The sequence below is a fragment of the Trachurus japonicus genome, chromosome 1 (assembly GCF_045865225.1).
Source record: "Trachurus japonicus isolate A0001 chromosome 1, Traja_1.0".
NCBI lineage: Eukaryota > Metazoa > Chordata > Actinopteri > Carangiformes > Carangidae > Trachurus > Trachurus japonicus.
In genome coordinates this window covers 30702572-30725867 of record NC_140907.1, presented here as the reverse complement: position 1 = coordinate 30725867, position 23296 = coordinate 30702572, and the positions used below count along the sequence as shown (strand labels likewise).

Here is a 23296-nt window from a genome sequence, read left to right as displayed (position 1 = left end):
CATCGTTTTAAAGGTTTCATATAAATCTTAAAGGATACATTATTATAATATGATTACTATGGGGGTTGCACAGGCCATAAAGTGTAAAGGTCACAGTGTCACCTTATCACAGAAACTGTGAGTAACTCAAAACTGAACTCTGTGGCCTACATATTTGAAGGAAATTAACTTTGCTGATATCCATCCACCCACATACACTGTGAGTGCTAACTATTGCACCATACCACAATGATGTGTGTGTTCAGTGGATGTAAAATAGCTGCAAACAGTTGCAAGCAAGCGAAAGATATCTATAGATATATACTGTATATATATATATATATATTTATGGCTGTGATGATGATGACACAATGAAATCAAGTACGAGCATCTTTTCTTAGAATTGTAGCCATGGTATTATAATGCTGATTGTATTGGCTGCTCATAGGCTGTGTTATACATATTCAATTCAACGTTTATTGGCATATACATTAAAGGTACAGTGTACAGCTAATGCAATGAAATGCATTCAGCCCTCAGTTATAATAAATAAGTATGAGAAAAATTCCATAACACAAAAATTAACAAATAAATAAGTCAAATAAAAAAAAACATTGCAATAAAAATATCTCCATAGTAGTAAAATCCATACATACATTCATATACACAGCCACTAAGTGCGACTGTTCAATAATATGACCGTCTGTGGATGAAAACTATTATAATTTATACACTTTCAAGGTTTTTAAATAGTGGGTTTAGTTGGGTTTACAGTTTCAGTTAAGTGTATCCTCTAACCTGTGTTGTTTATAGGTTAATGGTTTTCTGACTTTTTTATTTATTTATTTTAAAATCTGTATGTTTTATTTTTCTTTCGCTGTTAAAATTCAGCTTTTTGGTGAAAATATTTAAAGTATTTTTGCTCTGTCTGGTTGATTTAACCAACATCACTGAGACGCTGTGGTCTGAGAACCAACAGGATGTTAAACAGATCAGTGAGATGTCCTTCACTGACCACAAGCCAACGGGTGATAACACTTTGCTATACAGTTCTGCTCTGTTTTCACACATTTCACACTCAAATAAATGAAATGCAATCAAAAAGCAAGTGCCTGTCGGTGGTGTCTCAGTGCAGGAGCAATTATTCTTAGATCTGTGCACTTGATCATTAGTTTATCACTGGAGGAGGAAGGAAATGATGTCACAGCTGCATGTTGAAATTTATGTTTCCCCACCCCTGCTCTATTCTGTCCATCAACTTATCGAGTTCTTTCAAGAGTCCGACCTATGAGTCCGACTGGTGAGTTACAATTTTTGCTGTTGGTTATTATGCAGCTGTTCTGATTCATCAATTACAAATCCTGATATTAAATCAATTTTTCTGATTAAAAACTGAAAGACTCCAGCCATGCTGTGGACACAAGCTGGATGTGTGTTCATGGGTTTCATCCTGTGCATCTCAGGTACGATTGTTAATCGTTTATTCATTGTAATACACTGCTATAAACCTATGATATGTATTATAGATTAGGTACAATATGATGTGTAATTATTAACTGTGCTAATGCAATAAACTTTTTAAAATGTCATATCATCATATAACTGTGATAAGTTAACAGTCAGTCTGTCCAGATGTTTGCTAATAAAATCTTCTATTAAAGAGGTTCAGGGCCAAAAAGAAAGCATCTGTGCTTTAAGAGGCTCAACGGTGCGTCTGAACTGCTCGGCTGAACATCTGACCTCCAGCACAAAGTGGTTCACTGGGTACTTTAACCACTCTGAGTTAGTCCTGAACGAGCTGGCTGCAGATGGGAGAGTAATGTACAACATGACAGGAGAGGAAAATACAGCACTAACAGTCAAAGATCTGAGAGAAAGTGATGCAAAGTCATACAGCTGTGGAGAAAACGCTGAGCGTACAGAGCTCTGGAAACGAAGGACTGAGCTCCATGTCGCAGGTAGAGTACAGCTGCCTGTTATTTATCACTTTACAACTGCTACATCAAGTTTTAATTTTATTAATCATGGTTTTAGACCTGCAGGTGAAGGTGATTCCTTCCACAGAGGAAAACAAAGTGACACTGATGTGTAGCACCAGCTGTCCTCTGACTGAAAACCCTGTAACCTACGTCTGGTACAAGAACAGAGAGTATCTCTATAGCGACTGGTCTCCCTGGTACCAAGAGCTGGTCAGCAGTGATGACACAGTCAGATACTCCTGTGCTGTCAAAGGCTACGAGGATCTCAGAGCCCCTGAAGTTTCCGTGGGTGGGTGATACTAACAACTTCAACTCAACAACGTGCAAATCTCTGTTTAATATATTCATCAATTGTCATTTCTGCTTAATTAGACAACGTCACATCGACCTGCTTCAGTGTGACCTATGCTAAAGGAAAGATGTGTTCTTATCAGCACCAATCAGAGGATGAACCCTGCTCCATCACATATCCCACAGGTTTCAGCCTCACCAAACCTACAGACAACCAATATACTGTAGCCAACACTGATAATGACAAAACTTGTGTTTTTTTTCCATGTCGCAACAGAATTACAGGTTAAAAAGACTGCGGTGAAGAGCTATCTCAAAATGACCTGTGACAGCAGCTGTTCTGCACTTCACCCTCAGACCTCCTATGTGTGGTACTGGGACAAGAAGTTATACAATGACTGTGAGAGTCAACACCTAACAGTGATGCAGTCCACTTTTGAGATTGTGTCTTGTGCTCTCAAAGGCCACGATGATCTGTACTCTGACAGCTTCTGTGAGTATGAACCAACTTATCCAATTTATGAGCCTTTTTTTAAGTGTATTTTTTGGTCTTTTTGCCTTTATTTGACATTAGCTACAGTTGACAGAGACAGGAAATGGGGAGGCAGAGAGAGGGAGAATGACATGCAGCAAAGGGCCACCCGATACAGGATTCAAACGGTGGCCAGCTGCAGTGAGGATGAGCCATTTTTTAAATCTAACTTTTGTCATCTTAGTGGCATGTTTTGATTATATGAATAGCCTAAGTATTTTATTTCCATTCTGTGTTGTCTCATCCAAAAAGGCCCCAGGGTTTAAATCTGCACAGTCCAAGTGATGATGCCGTTCTTAAAGGTCCCATGTTTTACTCCTGCCTTTTATTTTAAGTGTTGATCAGTGATAAGTTATATTTACGTAGGCTACATATTTGTGATTTAAAGGGACAATGAGGAGTTTGTATTTGGTTATAAAAAAAAAGTCATATCAGTCAAAAATCATATTAATGTGGATGAATCTACATTACCCACTTGTTAATGGGTCCATTTTGGATAAATATATCGTTTTGTCTTTATTGTGATTTTGTTATTATTATTTAGTGGTCGACTTGCCCAGCATTTCCTAGTTTCGGTTTCCCGGACGCTGCCCGCCCGGCGGGTCATGGGAATAACGCCGCCAAATCTCCGTGTATGGTCGGAACTACGACGGTATCTGATCGTCTTCGAACCTCCAACTTTTGTTCTTGATGAATGAAAACATTCATTGTTTTCGCTTTCATCCATCTTGCGCCGGTCCAATTTCGCCGTGCGGAGGCTCATGGGAAATGTAGTGTGAAAACACTTTGCTTTCCAAAACTCCTCCTAGTCCCTTTAAAGAATCCAAATATCACCTCAGCATAGTTTTCTGAGCCAATCAGGGCCTCTCCTCCGGCTAAATGCTTTGAATGTTAAGAAGTGACATCACAAAGTTACAGAAGTCCTGACAGCATAAGGCTCATTTTCTGGATACAGCTGGTGTATATTGATGACTTGGATATCCATCCATCCATCCATCCATTCTCTTCCGCTCATCCGGGTCCGGGTCGCGGGGGCAGCAGTCGGAGCAGGGATCCCCAGACTTGGATAGTTTTACAGTATTAATATATGGAACGAATAGACATGCTTTCTGACGGTGATCGTCAAATCGATTGCTGACTGTGCCGATCGGTGTCAATCCCCCAGTCTCTCTCTCCACTATCCTATCAATTTCAGGCAAAAATGCCCCAAAAATATCTTAAACACTTGCTTTATACTTTTAAAAGAAGGAATGGTTCTTTTAAGTTTTACGTTGTGGAGTGGCCAGGTTTAATAGTGGTTGTGAATGTGCATGTGAAAAACTTTTAATCTATAACCTAATCATTTTTTTCAAATCATTTTATGATTTATAAGTTACACTCATGTATGCACACTCATAGTAGTACTTCTAGTGTCAGAGCAAGTTTAACAATGTATTTATTTATTTAGAAAATAGGCCTTGTATAAAGAAGACGGAACTGCTTCAATCAAACTGTCGATAAAAGTCTTTCATCTCTTCTCCAGGCCCTCATGGTGGTGAAAAGTGGTGTACGGTCAGTAATTATATCAGTAGAAGAATCTGTGTCCTGGAAGGACTCTCGATGAACATTTCAAGTAAATACATTGAATACAGGACAGGTTATGACAAATTGTGGTATAAATCAACAAGAACCAATGAGAAGAATTTGCTACGTGAGCTGGAGGAAGATGGTCATGTGGAGTTTGATAACAGCATGAAAAATATCCACACGTTGAGAATCAACAACGTGGAGAGGAACGATTCTGGGCTCTATGTGTTCAAAGTCAGAGATTTTCTGGGCGATTGGAAAAAGTCTGAACGGTCTGGAGTGACTTTGGTGGTCACAGGTAATACTTCATTTAAAAAAAAATTGTAATAATAACATCACATCTGTAATTCTGTTATTGCTTAACCATGGTCCAGCAGCAGTTTGAAGTTTACACTCAATAATACATAGTAACTACACAACTGAAGTGTCCTTTTTCTACATCTCGTGCTCGCCTACTTTAAGTCTTGAATCATACAGGTTATGTTCACTTTCAAATATTTTAAAAGGATAGTTCAACGTTTTGGCAAATTGGCCCATTGCCATAATCCCTATAGATTTAGGAGTAGGTTTTTTACCTTTAATTGTCGGTGCAAGCTATTTTTAGAACGGCGGAGCAGAGCCACGAGCTGCTCAGAGCTACGCTACAGAGGCTAATGGGATTTCTTGGTTTCCCTCATCAAACTCATCAAATACACAATCCAACAACTCCAAAACGCTCTGGTGGACAAGTTGTGACCTGCACATTCACCACGCTATGAGATAATAACAGAACGTTACGAAACAGAGTTGTTTTAGAGGCAAATTCAGAGACTGCTTGCTGAAAAACTGTCCCTGAAGGCAACGCGTATCAGCGGTTTTGCATGAATTTGCCTCTAAAACAACTCTGTCTGGTAACGTTCTGTTATTATCTCATAGCGTGGTGAATGTGCAGGTCACAACTTGTCCACCAGAGCGTTGTGGAGTTGTTGGATTGTGTATTTGATGAGTTTGATGAGGGAAACCAATAAATCCCATGAGCCTCCGTAGCGTAGCTCTGAGCAGCTCGCGGCTCTGCTCCGCCGTTCTAAAAATAGCTTGCACTGACAATTAAAGGGACTGCTATGACTATAGGGATTATGACAATCTGATCCATGGTCCAGTTTTTCATCTATCCAGTTTTTTTGTTGTTGTTTTATTAAATTTGTATGTTATATGTCATCTGAGATAAATGTTATGCACAAACGTGTTCACAGTATCTCTTTTATGTAATTTAGTGACTCATCTAATCATCTTTCAGGCCTGAAAGTGACAATGATTCCCTCTGCGGTGGTGACAGAGGGCCAGAGAGTCACACTGACCTGCACCACCAGCTGCCCTCTCCCCGAGGACACGGCCTACACTTGGTACCTGAACGGTCAACGCCTGGGGAACCAAAGCAAACACCTGCTTCTGGAGCCGGTCGGCAGCGAGCATGCAGGAAATTACTCCTGTGCTGTCGTCGCTGCCCACAACATCAGCTCATCCGATGAGGCCCTCATCGTCAACCGTGAGCATGACTCTCAGTACTTTCACAGACATAAATTATAGGCCACATCATTCACTCAACATCAGAACATTTTTAAAAGCAGTTAAAAACAACCAGTTGACCAAAGTGCTGTACATGATCAATCACACAAAACTGTTTGCACACAATGCAATCAAAACAGTTCAAACACCCAAATCAACATTCACGCTTCAACTCCACACATACACTAATGAAATGTCCAGATTCAACCCGAGTTAAAGGGATAGTTCAAAATTTTTCGACAAATTCACCTCTCACCATAATCCCTATAGTCATAGCAGTAGGTTCATTACCTTTAATCATTGGTGCATGTTGTTTTGAGATCTGCGGGGCAGAGACGTGAGCTGCTCAGTGAACATAATGGATGTGAGCGGTACAGGTCCCCTGTCCCTCATCAAACTCATCAAATACACAATCCAATAACTCCAAAACGCTCTGGTGGACAAGTTGTGCCCTGCACATTCACCACACTATGAAATAATCATGCAACATTACGACACATGAAGCAAATACTCAGAACTATTTGCGCTGTTGAAATCACTCAGCAGCCGTGTCTGGAGTGTAGTTCCGGCTGCATTTGCCTCCAAAATTTGCCTCGTAATGTTACATTATTACTTCATAGCGTGGTGAATGTGCAGGTCACAACTTGTCCACCAGAGCGTTTTGGAGTTGTTGGATTGTGTATTTGGTGAGTGTGATGAGGGACAGGGGACCTGTACCGTTCACCTCCATTGTGTTCACTGAGCAGCTCACGTCTCTGCCCCGCAGATCTCAAAACAACATGCACCGATAATTAATAATGAACCTACTTCTATGACTATAGGGATTATGGCAAAGATGAATTGGCCAAAATGTTGAACTGTCCCTTCAAAGGTCAAGGAGAAGAGGTGTGTCTTTAGCAATGACTTGAACTGTTGGATGTTTTCATCAGTTTTTATGAAGGAAGGAAGTTTGCTCCAGAGCCTGGGTGCAGCCCATAGACTGTAAAAAGAATGGACGTAGCGTCCGTGACGTCACCCATTGGTTTTGGGGAGTCGTTTTTGTGACTCAAATATGGCGGCCTGAACAGCGCCATGTTGGATTGGCCGGCCGAGTTCCCGCCCACTGGCCTCGAAGCAGCTGTCCACGGAGCTGCTCGGACCTGTCACTCAACGTTTCCGCGCCCTAATTGGCCAGAATTTTAACCTAATAACAGTAAAATGGTAGAGTTAAAAAAATTCACCCCCCTCAGAGTGTGTGCGGGGGTAGAAACTATCGATTGAGACGAAAAAACGTTCTGACACCAGGCTTTTAACATGTTTACTGAGGATGTAAAGTCGGCGATTTTAACATGGGGGTCTATGGGGAATGCTCCCTTCTGACACCAGCCCCCAGAGGAATTCGAGGGGATTGCAGTTTTTTGAACGCGGAAGTGAGCTTCACTTCTCAGACCGACAACTGCCCCCTTGGTGCAGCCACCGCGAAGCCTCAGTTGCCTTTACATTTGAATTTGAATCTTGGATTATCCAGAAGAAGCTGGTTAGAAGACCTTGTCACTCTGACTGCATGGGTCTTGAAGGCTTAAAAGGTTACATAAATATGGTGGTGCTAGCCCATTTAAAATCTTAAAAACAAACAATGAAATCTTAAAATCAATCCTAAACTGAACGGGAAGCCAATGGGAGGCCAAAACTACTGTTAGGTGATCACAGCTTCTCTTAAAAGGCATGTAAACCCAGATATGGTTCAGAAAAGGGACACAACATACAATTATATGTCTTACTATAAAATAAACCTACAACTATCTCTCTCCAGCCCGTGAGATATCGGTGACAGTACTGAATGTGATAAAACTGATTCTAATATCAGTCGTCGTGCCTGCTGTGTTTGTGCTCTACATTTGGACGAGGTAAAAAAAAAAGAAAAGAAAAAGAAAATCTTCTTGTTTACTAAATAAGTCTGTTTTTAACATTAATAATCTGAAAAAAAAAAAAAAAACAGGAAGAAAACTCGTGCCTTCAATGCTGGAGGAAGTGGCAAATCACAAACTGGACAGGTGAGAGCAAAACATGAGCCCTCGTGTACATCCATGTGTGTGTGTGTTTGTGTTGTCTCCCCAGTCACCTGCTGTCTCTGTCCTTTGGTAGAACCCGGTGTACGAGAGCATCCCACTCGGGCCCATTAATCCTGCAGCACCAATGGACGCAGCAGCGCAGTCGGACGACACCATCTAACACAGGGGATATACTGTACTGTATATGCTATATTTAGTTTCCTTAGCAACCACTTTGTGTCCGGAGGCGAGCCTCTTATCTCCAGCTGATTCAAAGAGCTCGTGATGATAAAGTCCTTTTGCATGTCAATATCAGACATGCTTGTTAACTTCCTGTGGAACGAGCAGTGAAATGTTTGACACTGCTGCCATAACCTCAAAACCAATCTTCTCCACTAGCCTCACAACACGATATCGGGTTATGATTAGAATTTTAGTCTTGTTCATTTCCTCCTCTTTTTAATGGTATAGCTTATTTACTTTTCTTTCTTTTTTAATATTGTACTTTATTTACTATGATGTTTATAACAGACAACACTGTCTGTTGACAACTGCTAGGCAGCATTATCTTTGATGTTCGAGATGGGGACATTTTTTTCTAAATAAAACTTGGTTTTAACCTAATATGAGGCTGCAGACTCATGGTATTATCATTGCAAATGTTCAACATTATGTTGTTTGAATAAAGAGCCAGAAAATAGCACATGGTCCTCCTCATTCATGTGTCAATTGAGACTTTTAATTTAGAATTCATCCTCCTTTATATATTCTATTCTTTGTACATTTGGTGCATTAGAAAATATATTTTTATCCTGCTTTATTGACAACACAAAAGTATACAGATGGATGGATAAATACAAACAATTAAGGTTAAGTGTATAAAACATCAATACACAAACATACAATCATAAACACGCCAGAGGGTTTAAGGGTAACAACAAGACAAAGAGAGAGTGAGAGAGAAAAAATAAACGTATGCAATGAATATTTTGTAAAGCTTACAAAGATCATGTTTAAACAGCTTTCTTTCACAATCACATATAGATGAGCTATTGTTTACACATACGCATACAGTTCCAGAAAATGATAAATAAAAAATCTTGTTTCTTTTTTTTCAGTGATCATTTGAAAAAATGCAGACATTCAGCATGCATATAGAAATAGTCATATCAGTACAGATATTAACAATGACAATGAGTATGAAACAAAATGATTAAAATAAACATGTAAATTAAAATATAAATAAAATAAATAAATGGTGCTAAATATTCCTCTCATTTCGGGGTTACTGAAAATAAGTCCTTGACAGTGTGCATTCACTTTTCTTGTTTGACATAGCTCTGAAGTGCTTAAAAATTGAATTCCACTTTGGAAGAGACTTGTAAAACTTTATGAATGTGAAATGTACCCATCAGAAGCATAAGATTTGTTATAGGTTCAGGTTGTCTTGTAACAATTTTCTTTTCAATGAAAAACGTTATTGAACATTGGAAAACTCAGACAATCAGCATGTACCATAGAAATAGACATTGAGTAATAATGAGTAGGAAACAGATGATACAAAATAAATAAATATATGTAAATTAAAATATAAATAAAATACAATAAATAAATAAATAAATAAGAAACTACATCTTCATCTTATTTCGGGGGTTACTGAAATGACTCTTTAAAGTGTAGCCGTAGCCATAATAAAAAAGCAATTCTTCTGTAAAGATAAGATATTAAAGTTAGGTAGGAACATGGGAAACTTCATCTTGTGGGTCTGCGTAATTTAATAAAATGTTTATAGGGCATATTGATTTGTCATTTAATTCAAATTTCAAGATAATGTCTTTGGGTCTTTGATGGACTGTCCAGTTTTATTGTAGATACATTTTTCCATCTCTTTTTTTTTAACAACTTTATTTACAACAAGAGTATACACAGGACTGAATACAGTTAGATGAAATAAGTGTATACAACATTAATACACAACCAAACAATCATAAATACGCCAGGGGATGACAGCAAGACAGAAAAAACATAAACTTAAATAAATATTTTGTAAAGCTTACAAAGATCATACGTTTTAACAGCTTTTTTATTCTCACAATCACAGAGGGAGGAGATATATTGACCAACATATGCAGACAGTTCCAAGAAGTTTGGCTTCTTACCAGAAAATTTAGACTTATGTATATAAAATTTAGATACAATAATTAACAAATTAATCATATAAAACTGAGAATTTAGTTGTTTTTTTTATCATATTCAGTGTAGCCAAACAAAACATTTTACATTTTTCCATCTCTCTGGTTCTCTTGTAACAATATTATACGTCACCATGTACGTATGACGTAGCGAGGCCTTGGCGTCGGTACGTAAGGTCGCCGTTCTTCGGAGTAGCGTCACTGCACTGGCGGTGGCTCGACTCTCCACTGCTGTTCCAACCACGACTGGAGCTGCTGCAGCCTGAGTGTGTGTCGCATTGTGTGTGAACAGCTCGCTGAATAATCATGGACGGCCGAGGCTACGGTTCTGGTGAGCATACAACCGGTTACTACACATCGCACTGCTGGTGTGATAACGACTAATCTCCGGTGCCGACAGCGTTGCTGTGACGACCGTTACTAATGGATTTTTTTTTCGGTTAGCCCCATTATCATTGTGTTAGCTACTAGCATCTGCTCGCCGGCAACACCAGTGAGTCAACCTATAGCCTTGTGTTGCAGAAACAAAGAAGCGTTGGCTAAGCGATAAGAAATAACAACAGCCTGCTGTTTTATTATTTTCTAAAACGACTTTAAATGAGAGGAAACGGAAAAGAAAAAAAAAATAGGCCCGACGAAACACAGCTAGCTGTTAGCCACTTCGACAACAGAGAGGGGTTGTGCGGCCGGCCCATTGTTGGGTTGGTGTAAGGGCGTGTTAGTTAGGTGCTTGGTGATAACATAAGCAGGGTAATTCTGTTAAAATGAAGGCTAAGTGGGATATTTAAGAAAAGGGGGAAAAAAACTTCCTAAGGCTTGTTATTAAAATGGCCGCCTCATCAGAAATGCCCTCAAAGCTTGATCTATTTTTACATTACACAAATACTGCTGTGACAAATCAACGATTTGTTGCAAACCAAGAAAACGGACTGAAATTAGATGGAATTGTTTATTCATAGAAACAAATAAAAGGGCTCCAGACTAACTTTTTTTTTGTTTTACCAGGAGCACAGTGGCCCCTAACTTAAAATTTTGGGAGTGCAAGCAGAACATTTATGGCCGCATGCTGTAGATGGATTTGCAAAGCACATATTTACATTTCCTTCTCATTTATGATCCTCACATACATTGGCCTGACACCTGTTATGAGAGATTACAGATTTTTTGAGTCGTCCCTTACACGTTTCACCAAAAAACGGCTAATTTTCTGGTTGCACATGCGTAAAAGTAGAGTAAACTTGCACTATCTCAAATTTTAGGGGCAAAATGCCTCCATTTAGGGGCAAGTCTGGAGCTCTGAATGACTTGTGGTTGATGAATCCTGGGAAATTTGCATTGTAATTTATCAGATCGACAATTCAGTTCTTGGATTTGCCGAAAATAATTTATATAACTGAGTTAGTGACCAAATGTCTTCTTTATAAGTTAAGTTTTCAGTATATCATACAGTAATTCACATTTTGCTAATTCAAACCCATTATCCTCTTTTCTAGGTTACTCCAGTTGGGGAGGTGGAGGTGGAGGCGGGTCAGGCAGCAGAGGTAAGGGAACAAGTGGAACATAAATAGACACTCAACACTTGAGCTGTGGCCAATATGATGTTTTTTTTGTTATCTTAGAACTAGAATATTGAGAAAACCATGCAATTACGTGTAACTGCTATTGGTATTGCAACTGTAATGTCTAGGAAAAGGGGGAGGGGGTCATTTGTTTAGTAGCATCTGGACATGTCATATCCATCAGTTGAATCCTAAGTAAATCACAGCTGAGCTATAATTATGGTAAGGGAGGTGATGGCGGTCACGTTACTGTATTTTTAATCTTGACTATTTCAGGTTCTGGTGGCTTCGACCTGTATGGGGGAGGTTATAAGGACTCCATGTCTGGGCTCGGGGGCTATGGAGGTGGTGGAGGAGGAGGTGGGGGCGGGGGTGGCGGCCACATGAAGAGAGGTCTCTCGGGCGCATCCCTGCTCTCGTCCACAAGCAACCATGCAGATGCAGTGATTGCCAAGATCAACCAGCGCCTGGACATGCTCACTCAGTTGGAGGGGGGGTTGAAAGGCTCCCGGGGGGACAGGTAAAACACTTTCTCTTCGTATTGATCCATACCATCTCCATCTGTTAGACACTACTACCACACATCCATGCCAGCAGTCGTATTGTATAAGCTCCGCCACAAGTGCCTCTCATTGCTTGAAGTTAAATGACATAACACATGTCATAATGTGGCATCTTGTTGGTTGAAAACGTTGTTTCTGAATGTTACTTCATGCCTGGACAGTATCCAACCAGTTACATGTTGCTTGCATTTAGATCCATTTGATAAGAGTTCTCAGCAAATACCTTGATTCACATTTTGCTGTGATGCAAAAGACGATTAGGCCTTCTGATGCTATTGATCGTTTGATTCTATATTACTAGTGGTGTGCATCTTCACTGGCCTCAAGATTCAATTCATCAGTCTATGATTCGGTTCGATTTGATTGTTTGATGCATCACATCCTCAATTTTCTATGTTGCCACACATGGCTTTTTCATTATTTAACATAAATAACATACTTTTTATTTATTTACATAAAATAAGATAGAAAATTTCATTTAAATGCATTTCCACAATACAACAGAGTCTGAACACACAAAGAAAAAGAAAAGGCCTAGCCTACTTAAAAGTGCAAGTGTTAGCCTAATTTCTCAAAGACAAAACGTAAACCTAAGCATTGTGCCTTAAAATGAAATAAATCACTGTCTCTGTTTGTGAACAACATCATCAAACTTGAATGAATTATTTGAATTTAAAATCGATTATGTGACACAAACTGCATCAATTCAGAATCTCGATGCATATTTGAAACGATTATTTTCGGCGCCCCCTAGTCTTGTCCTAGTTTGGTTCCTGTGGTAGAGCAGAGTTCTGTAAAATCTATGGAGAAAAAAACAAAGACCAAGACCAGTCAATGTGGTTGGAAAGTTTGTTGTTATAGTTTCAGAGTGGTGAGGCTGTCCTGTAAATCTGGGTAGGTTTTTTTTTAGGTTTTTACTCACATTTCACACTCATAGTCTTGGTGAAACTCTGTATGCCTCAGTTCCTGTTTGGGATGAAAAGGGTGTGAGTTGCTCACCGCCTGCATTTGAATGCCTCAGCATCTGAGGAGGCTTTGTTTTGCTCCCCATTTGCTGTGTCGTCGTTGTTTGTCTTGTTTGCTGGGAAAGAAATGTTGTGATCCCTCTAAACCGTTAGTTGTTGTGAACATGCATGGCCTCTCATCGGAGGCGCAGTTACAGACCCACTTTTTCCGATTTTGTGCCAGCGCAGACATCCTTGCACATGAAGCCAGTCCATCTCTACGTAGCACTCCTTCAACATTGCTTTTGTCTTGACTTTGTGTTTGTGTCCATACACTCTGTTTCTCTCATCCTCCACGTGACCTAACCCTCTGCTCTGGCTTTAGGTTGCACTAGAGTGATGAGTTTTCAGATATTAGCTTGATATTACCCCGTCAAGCTTAAGTATGTATTGAAGGTTGCCTGCTGTATTTAAAAAAAAAAAAAAAAAAGTCCTTAATCCTGGGGAAAAAAGCCTTTTTCAGTGTATAGTTCCCTCCCCCCTCCCTGAGTAATCACTATAAACCAGTCACTTTCCAGGATGTTGCACTTGTCTCAGGGCATCGCTGGTTCTGACAGACCACGTTCGTGCCTGTTCAAGGATTCAGTGCCGATCCTTTCAACAAGGAATTGGGTTAAAGAAACTGCATTTCCCTAATCTGCAGGATACTCCCAACAGAAAAAGTGGTTGGAAGAAAGTAGGCCAAATCATAAGAGAAATGTCATTTCTATATAACGAAAGACCACAAGCAGAGTATTAACTTGTTTTGGATCATTCATTTCTGATCTAATGGAGTTGAAAATGAAATAAAGCTGGGAGTGACAAGAAAACCAAACAGAGAAAGCGAGAGACCACGGAGGAAAAGGAAAAGCAGGTGGAGAAATCCAAACCTGACTGCCCTCCCTGCCTCCCTTGCTCTCTGCTTTTCTCTATCAACCCTCTCCTCCCTCCCGCAGGTTTGACCAGTACGAGTCATTCGACTCGCGCGTCTCCAGTCTTACCTCCTCCCGAGATCTCTACAGATCCGGCGGCGGTAGCTATGGTTATGGTGACGGCCGCGGGGACAACCTGCTGCTGGGTCAGCGAGGAGGCTCTGGCTTCGGAGGGGGAATGGGGCTAGGGGGAGGAGGAGGCTTTGACAGCCCCTCCTCTTCCTATGGAGTCGCTAAAATGCGACAGAATATGAGGGAGTCCTTCAACAGTGGCCAGGGAGGAGGCTCTGGAGGTGGAGGAGGAGGAGGAGGATGGGCTGGAGCAGCCGGCCGACGGTCCCCTAGAAGGGGCGGAAGTGCCGGGGGTCGAGGAGGAGCTGGAGGAGGAGGGTTCGGAAGCCGCAGGTCTGACCCCGCTCCGTTAGGCGGTGGAAGGGGAAGTGGCGGTGGTGGCCAGTCCCACCACGGCCACTCTCCAGGAGGTGGTAGAGGCAAGCTCCCATCCCTCCTGTCCAACCGCATGTACCCCGACAGTGGGGGCTTCCATCAGGGATCCGCCCAGGGGCCTCACGACTTCCCTGGGAGGCACTTTGGAGGGGGCCCACGGGCCGGCCGCCAGCGAGTCCGCAAGAGACCCCTGAACAAAGTAAGTACCTCCAGCAAAATAAGACCTCCTCAGACACCGGGCAAAAGGTTAAGCAGCCCCTTTCTGATTCCCTCCTGTTTGTATCCTCAACCTACCGGCAGCTCAGCCTAAAGTGCAAGTACCTGCTATGTGCAATCTAAAACAATCTGCCACAAACAACCCCACCCCCCACCCCCCGACACATTTGACACATTACCTGCTCATAAAACTCTGCCCAGCTCTTATTTAATGTGGTCAGAACAGAAGTGCCTCATGGCATGTTAACGGCAAGTGACCCATCTCTCTGCCCAGTTCTCTGTCTTGTTTACCTGTGGGGATGTTGATTTCAGTTCCTTTTCTTTCTTTTTTCTTTCTTTTTTTTAAACCCAGGTGTGGGTTTATGTGGTACTTTTAAGGATAACGTCACTGATGAGCAACGCCCAGAGATCAAAGTCATATCAAGTCTGCTAATTGGCTTTCAGTAGCACTGAGTCTAGAATTCATTGATGTACTGATGATGATGAGTTCTGGTTGTATTGTTTACAACCTTTTTTTTTGTTTTGTGTTTTGGGCCACAAGTTGTAATTGTGAGTGCAAATTGATGTTTGTCAACTGTAGCAGGTGAAGCCACAACGTGAGGTCCAGAAGAAGAGAAAACAGATGCTCTCTCCCGCCGATGAGCCCGAGTCCAAGATAAACAAGACAGACAGTGCAGAGCCGGAGGTTAAACAACAAGGTAGCAACTGAAACTATGAGTGCTAATGAGTAATAACCATCATGTTGTCGGTCTGGGTCTAATGTTTGTTCTGTTTCTACAGAGCAAGTTGAGAAACATAGTGATGACAGTGAACCGAAGGCTGCAGCTGAGGTGAGCACATTGATGCTATTAGACCGGAGCTCTGGTCCAATCTGGTTTCTTGGTGGTGGTTTTGCATATATTCATGCATCAAATATCTAAACCACTTCATTTAATTGAACAAGACTGTTTCTTCAAATGTAATTAATTGATGTCATCAGAGCCTTTTTCTAAACTGTGCAACATCTTTCTTTTCAGGAGACAAAACCGGCAGAAGAAGGAGATAAAGGTAAGATCACATGTTTTTTTGTTTTTTTTAAAATGCCTTTCTTTGTCTTGTACTATAAGCCTTTTCCTGGATATCTCAGTACATCTAACATCAACCCTTGTGCTGTTGATTAGCTGCACCCAAACAGGATGAGAAGAAAAAGCCTCAGGGCAAGCAGCCGCAGACCCCGGTCCAAAGCCAGGACAAACACCCCAAAATGAGAAAGAGAAGGGGCTTCCTGGAAAGGTGAGGACCTGTGTTTTGATACATTTTCCTTTCCCTTCCTTCTCATCTTTTCTTTGTTTTTATGTATCAATTCACCTGAAAAAACATTTATTTTACTCCTAAAACACGTATCTGGAATTAAGCTTTTTTTTATTTTCATTCTGTAATTGATCCATTTTCACATAATAACAGCTGATAATTTAGATTTTTGTCCAATTAACTTTCTTCTACATCTCGACTGTCTGTCCCCTTTTCCAATGGGTTTTTGGACTAAGACTTTAAATTAATTGTTTTTTTGTTTGGTTTTTCACAGGGTGATGTTTGCCTGCTCTGTGTGCAAGTTCCGTTCTTTCTACAAGGAGGAAATGGAAACTCATCTAGAGAGTCGCTTCCACAAGGACCACTTCAAGTTCCTTTCCGGCCAACTGTCCAAGCCCACAACAGACTTCCTACAGGTGACTTAGATCCGTCCGACACTGAAGCATCACGGCTTCAATTTCACCAGATGTGCACCATGTAAATGTCAACATTCAGATGTATACATAGCTCCTTACATGCTGTGTAATTATACACATCAATGTTGTCTAACAAATTGCACTACAGTGTATTTCTAGTTGTGGCTGTTTTTTTCTCTCTCTTTGGGATTTGTCATCAAAGCCTCTACTTAAGGAAGGAACTCCCACAGTTTCTCGTTATAATTATTGGAAGATTTACAAGTTCTCTAAAGCAAAAACAATCTCACCACAAGATTCACCGTCATGTAAAAGTGTGTCGTTTTGTGGTGAGGTTCACCAGTTGCAGTTTCTAAATTTAAGAAGAACTTTCACTCTCAGGATGTAAGAGGAATGGAACCACACATGTGGAAACCCCCCCGCTTAATGCTGCTAATGCTTTGTAGGTTTAGGATTTGTGGTTCAATTTACAAGGGAAGGTTAGCTTGACACGGTCGACTCCAACATGCGCCAGGATCTCCTGAGTCACTTGGAGAATACGAAAAGTGATGTGTGACTAAACTGTGCTGCTGTGTTTCTTAGGAGTACCTGCAGAACAAGTTTAAGAAGACAGACCAGAGGGTCAGCCAACTGGAAAACCACAGTGCTGCCATCTGTCAGGTGTACAAAGAGCAGGACCTCACGAGGGGTAAGCAGTGTGTGTGTGTGTTTATATGCCTTTGTGTTTGTGTTAATTCACCCAACACAGAACAGACAAACTGATCATGACTGTTTGCCACATGTCTGTAGATCTTGGGATGGAGCACTTCATGAGGAAGGTGGAAGCTGCTCACTGCGCAGCGTGTGACCTCTTCATTCCCATGCAGCCTCATCTGATACAGAAACACATCAAGTCTGCTGACCACAACTACAACAGGAAGGTATGGCACATTAACCCACCTCTGGATCACTGATCAATAGAAAACCACTCTCTTCAGCCCAACTCATTGAAGAAGACCTTAAAAAACAAACAACCGAAGTTTTTGTTGAGTCTGTTGCGCTTGGTGGTGTTGTGTTAGATTAAAAGTCCTGTACTGACTGAATCAGTATCACTATCATTTAAAATGGCTGATGTACTGTAATGTTGGTTGTCCTTTCAATGTTTTCCTGTCTGATGTGTGTCTGTCCTCTCTCTTATCCAAGGGGATGATGGAGCACTCCAAGAGGGCCAGTCTGTCAGTGGCTCGTAGCATCCTCAACCACAAGCTCATTGGCAAGAAGCTGGAGAGTTACCTCAAGGTGTGTACAGTGTTATGTGTCTGGTTCAGGGGCCGGTGAGCTCAACACACTGCATGAGCACTTGTACTAGATTTACTCTAATGTGCCGCCTGTTATTTGCTTTGCAAATAGGAATAAGGAAAACAGCTTTTGGCCACAGTGTTATTTCACATGTTAAACCACAGAAAGCTGTTTTACTAGAGAACAGCCCGGTGCAGTATCATTAAAATATGGGGTGATTTAAAATTATAGCAAAGTCTTTGTTTTTGGTTATGCATAACATCAAATAGGTTAAATAGCTACGATGATGTCAATGCATTTACCTGTTGGCACTGCAACAAATCAAACTACCCATGTAGAAGTGTAGGTTAATCTGCGGTAGGAGCTCCCTGCACACTCAGATTAAACCAAGTCGATGTTTTTCCTGTGTGTGTGGATCGTATAGCTGCAGGAGAAAGACGAGCCTTTGTGCTCTCCTCTGATATTAGACACTGGAGTAATAATACTCTGTGTATATTCTCCTGGATGCACATCAGCACACACTTAATGATTGAGTTACATAGGAACGTCACAACAGACGGTACAGGCTGAGCGAGTTTGACTTTGAACATGGGCAGAAGGTGTTAAGTCATTTTTGTTCACATTTGTACTCAATCCAATCCACTTAATTTATATAACACGTTTTTAAAAACAAGGTCACAAAAGTGCTGCACAACAGATACAAAACAGTAAAATAAATAAAGTTAAAATGCAGTAAATTAAAAGCATATGTGTAGTTAGCAGGGTATCCGCGGGGTCTTAAAAAGTCTAAAAAAGTCTAAAATTTGAAAATCTAAATTTTAGGCCTTAAAATGTCTTAAATTTGTTGAATTATTGTGTTCAAGTCTTAAATAATTTTAGACAGGTCTTAAATTTTCTTATGCCCACCATGGGCGAGCATTTTTAAATAAAAAGATGTAGTTCACATTTATTCAAGCATTATTTAATACCATAATATATAGGGGTGACCAAAAGCCAATTTATTTACTTCATGTGTCAAATATTGTGCTGGTCATAATACAGAACAGGTTGTGGCTCGTGTCTGTTGATCAAAGAAGTTGAAATATTTCCATGTTTGTCTATTCTGGGTCACATTTAGAAGTCATCACATTTCAGGCCAAAGGTGAAGTGTTGGTGTTTTTACTGTTCTCCAATGTAAAAATGGGTCACGTGTGACCCTTAACATTATTCAAGGCTTAAAGCCATCTGCCTGTTGGTTGCCAGTGAATTAAATAAATAATGTGTTACATAAACATTTTTAATTTCACTCCCCAATTTCTTTTTGTGCCCCCAAATAGTTCACTTTAGATGCTCCTGCGACACTTCATTGTGCTTTATTGAATGTATTTTCAACTACAAACAAGCCTAACACGCAACTTATATATTGCAATCAATTTCTAGTTTTGTGACTCCGCATTTCTTTTGTACGTTTTTTATTTGTCATGATAGGTCTTAAATTTCATCCATAATGGTCTTAAAAAGGTCTTAAAAAGTCTTAAATTTGAGCTGGTGAAACCTGCAGAGACCCTGAGTTAGAGAGCAACACTTGAAAATCTGGAGATCAGCTCACTGCAGAGCACATTGTTGACATAACCATACACAATAAGTGCACATGCACAGAGACAAACACATATACTTACATCCTTTTTTTCATTGATAGGGTGAAAACCCGTTCACCGGGAACCAGGACGACCAGGACCCTGAAGACTGCATGGCCATGGAGGTGTCGGAGATGGAGTTAACCGGCGAGGCGGCGGACGGGCAGACCGAGGAGGCAGCGGACGGGCAGACCGAGGAGGCCGACGGTGAGACCGAGGCGGTGGCAGTCAAAGAAGAGCCGGCGGAGGAGGGAGAGAAAGACCAAGAGGAGGCGGCGGGCGACGAGGCGGCGGAGGACGCAGCAGAAGCAGCGGAGGTGAAGACGGAGGTGAAGATGGAGGAGGGGCTAGAAACGGAGGGAGACGAGGACCAGGGGAACCAGGACCAGGAGGAAGGCTTCGAGGTGGGAGAGGAGGAGGAGGAGGGCTTCGTCGTGTACGAAGAGATTGACCTGGATAGAGTGGAGGAGGAGGAGGAGGAGGATGAAGGAGTGGAGGCAGAGGTTGGAGAGGAAGAGAAGACGGATGAATGACTCTTACACCCAGATGTGTGACCTCTCAACTTCTAACATCTGTCAGGACCAGTCAGTGACTCCCACTGTCCCATCAACCCAACTTCATTGCCAGGCATATTAAGACATGCATACCTGTTTCCATTGTCTAATGACTATGAGCTTGTGTGTTAGTTTTTTTTTGTTTTTTGTTTTTGTAAAGGAACAGTTCCACATTTTGGGAAATACTACTGTTCACTTTCTTGCAGAGATTTAGATGATAAGATACGTCACACTACTTTGCTCTCTCACATCTGCCAACCTGCTGTATCCTCAGGTGTTGGTCGACTTATTGTGCTTTTGAGAGCCAGACTCCAAACAACACTATCAGCTTCAAACTCAACGCACACGAACCTCTGTCAATCTTCTCGTCGGACACTTGCAAAGAAAGACAAAGTGTATTTCCAAGAATGTCGGACTATTTCTCTTAATACTTTTTTTTTGTTGTGCCTTTTGTCAAAAATGTTTTTACTTTAGATTTGTTTAGAGTCCGTTAAGAAACATGAGTATTGTACATTTGGGATATTGTGTTCTTTTTTTCTCGTAATCACAGAGTGGACACAACCTAATTAACATCTCGTCTGTTGCTGTTCATTCATGATGACTGGATGGTTTTCTCCCCACCTTTTGGTAAATTCTACAACAGGATGTTTTTTTTTTCCTCTACAGCTGCAGTGACTGAGATAATTGAGACTGTGGACTGTCTGTAGAATAAGTATTGGAGAGTATGGGATGTGCAGTACGGATGTCTGTCATGTCTTCAACAGTTTTGTTTCGCTCTGAGTAAGAAATAAACTTGTTGAATAAATCTCTGCTTCACTGTTTTGTATCAAAGGTTTTAATGCCGTGTTATTTGAGCGACTGACTTCACCTACGTTGATTCAAAACCAGATTGTCGACAAACAACAAAAGCAGAAGTAGGTCTGATCATCTGAATACAAATGTAACTCCTGGTTCAACTGGGTCGTCGGGTTCTTTACAAACTATAAATCACACCTTTCATAACCATTCAGCAGTTTGCGGCTTCTATTCATCTTGTTATTTACTCTTTTGGGGTTGCAACTGTAAAGCTGGTCCTTTGAAGTAGCAGTTGAATGTGGCCGGTTTGTCTGTTTCTTTCTTTTCACTGATTCTTGGATTTAATATCACTCCTCCCTTCTTTAGTCTGAACACATTTTTTGTTAGTTACTAATGATCATAAAGTAAAGAGGCCATTTATTTACTCTTTGCTACAGGTGTAGTATTTACCTCTTTGCATAAAATAAACAAAACACGGAGCTTAGGGATTTGCATGTTTTTACAACTGTCTTAAATTCCATTTTTCAGTATTTTTAGAAAGCTGCAGAGATTACACTATCTTATGTTGTTTTTTGTCTTTTATGATAATTGATCTTTCTTGCACTTTGTCTTCCCTGCTGATTCCTGCTCAGGAGGTCTGGGGGTCGCTGGACTAGAGCCTGTTTTATGTGACCGCTGACATCTCTTTTCAGAGCGGCAAATGCCTCAGAACACTTAGACAACTTATTATGACACAAAAGATCACAAACATTCACAATATAATTTATAAAGAGACACAAAATGAGCACAGTGACATATAACACTACCACAGAGACACAAACGACTACAAATAGACTCAAAATGTCCAATACAGGACACATTACAACAGCAAAGAGATATAAAGGGGTTTCATATAGAGACGGAGAACCAAAAAAACATCCATGATAAAAAAAAAATGTCTCTTTCATTCTTATCAAAGAATCAGAGACACATCCAGTCTTTTTGAAGTGAATTGGAATAAATAACATGTCTTAATGGTTGTAGTTTGCTTGCGCGGTTCATTTACCGCATCTTTATTGAAACAAATGTATAAAATACATGATTTGTATGAGAGACTCTGAGTCTCTGACCTGTATTGTGTGGAGTTGAAATGATTGCATGATGTTGCGCGATGTTGCCCGGGGAGACGTGTGGGGAGAGGAGGCGGAGTCTCGCGGTGACATTTCGGCTGACAAACGACCAGCGCCGCCCCCCGTGCGTCTGACGTCACCGACGTCAAACGGGACTGTTTGTTCTGGATTTGGGGCGAGGAAGGTCTGCGAGCGCTGACAACCGACTGAAGAAGGTAAAAAAAATACCATTTAATGTCTGTGTGTAGGTGACATTGGTACATCATACGAGAGCATACAACCCCGGGGATGCGGTTACGCGTTCACAACGGGCATTGGTGGCGTATTTCGCGCGCTGTCAGTGACTGCTTCGGCAAAGCGGAGCCATGAGCTGTCTTCGCAGGCCTTGCACCGGTTCGGGGCACACGAGATAGATGGATTTTTTGTCTTTTAAATCAGCCGGATTTGGCGTTTTTTGTGTATATTCAGCGTTGTGTCGCTCTCCTCTCAGCTCTCGCGTTGAGGTCGTTTTCCTGGCGTAGGACACTGCGCGCTGTCAGTGCTGTGTGTGTGTGCACGTTAGCTGCAGGTCGGGTTCAATGCTAGTAGCCAGTTAGCTGCTATGCTAGGCTGTTTGTTTGTAGCCCCCGTAGGCCGTATTCGTGACATAAGTTACGTGCTTTTCGGCAGCGCAGTTTACGCACGATGGCGCAGAACGCTGTGTGTGAAGCGCGACGTACGTCACTTCGAGAATATCAATCCGGTGCAAGTTGTATTCTGAAAGGCCGTTTACGTGCGGAGCTGTCACTTTGCTGCTGTCACACGGCGAGGAGGAGTAGACATGGCGAAGTACGTACCGACCTATAATACACGGTTATTAAAGCAAGGAGAAGTTAATAAGTATATATTTTGGGGGCTATTTGCCTTTTAATTTGACCGTCGGTGATCAATAACGTCACGGGTGATGATGACATCCCGTGAGCTTCTCCTCGGTTAACGTTACCGGCAGCAGGACAAACCTACGTGATGCGATATAGTGGCAAAATGGCTGATAAATTTAGTGGAGTAATTAATTAAAGAGTGAAATTACTTAACCGCGAAGACATTTTGTCTTTTAGCTTCGACATTGACGGTAACCTAATACATAATAATAATAATATAAAATGTAATAAACAGCTCTGCTTCACCCATCCCCATTTCAAAGCATGTTACTGTATTTATATTGGTATTATTTTTATTTTCCTTATTTGTTTGTTCTTGTTCCTGTTAGTTTGGTTATACAGTTATATAACATAACATAATGTGAGTGCTGGTATTTAATTATAATACATGATAGACTGTGTTTTAATGTAGATATTCAGGGTGTGGTTGGATTTAAACAAAACAAAAATAAGAATTAAACACAAACCAAGGTAGTTAGAAATTATATTTTAATGGCTGTGTGACAC

At 41.1% G+C, this 23296-nt stretch overlaps 2 protein-coding genes across 3 annotated transcripts; both read left to right on the top strand.

Annotated features, from left to right (window-relative positions):
- Positions 1–1315: 1315 nt before the first annotated feature.
- Positions 1316–8103, top strand: LOC146992234 (uncharacterized). The gene is made up of 10 exons (XM_085792411.1): positions 1316–1442; positions 1641–1937; positions 2014–2247; positions 2331–2435; positions 2527–2742; positions 4304–4645; positions 5624–5872; positions 7685–7778; positions 7871–7925; positions 8017–8103. Exons 1-10 carry the CDS (start codon positions 1388–1390, stop codon positions 8101–8103), a joined length of 1734 nt encoding a protein of 577 aa, XP_085648537.1. The 5' UTR covers positions 1316–1387.
- A 2176-nt stretch (positions 8104–10279) lies between these two features.
- Positions 10280–20230, top strand: akap8l (A kinase (PRKA) anchor protein 8-like). 2 transcript variants are annotated; one of them, XM_085784947.1, is made up of 13 exons: positions 10280–10445; positions 11608–11655; positions 11950–12193; positions 14176–14797; positions 15398–15512; positions 15595–15644; positions 15831–15861; positions 15975–16086; positions 16379–16520; positions 17100–17205; positions 17307–17437; positions 17700–17795; positions 19474–20230. In XM_085784947.1, the coding sequence occupies exons 1-13, from the start codon at positions 10421–10423 to the stop codon at positions 19942–19944; spliced, it is 2193 nt and encodes a 730-aa protein (XP_085641073.1). In that variant the 5' UTR covers positions 10280–10420; the 3' UTR covers positions 19945–20230. The 2 variants fall into 2 exon arrangements, with proteins under 2 accessions (XP_085641073.1, XP_085641064.1); XM_085784938.1 differs by having other exon boundaries at positions 10281–10445; positions 15395–15512; positions 19474–20229.
- Positions 20231–23296: the final 3066 nt, after the last annotated feature.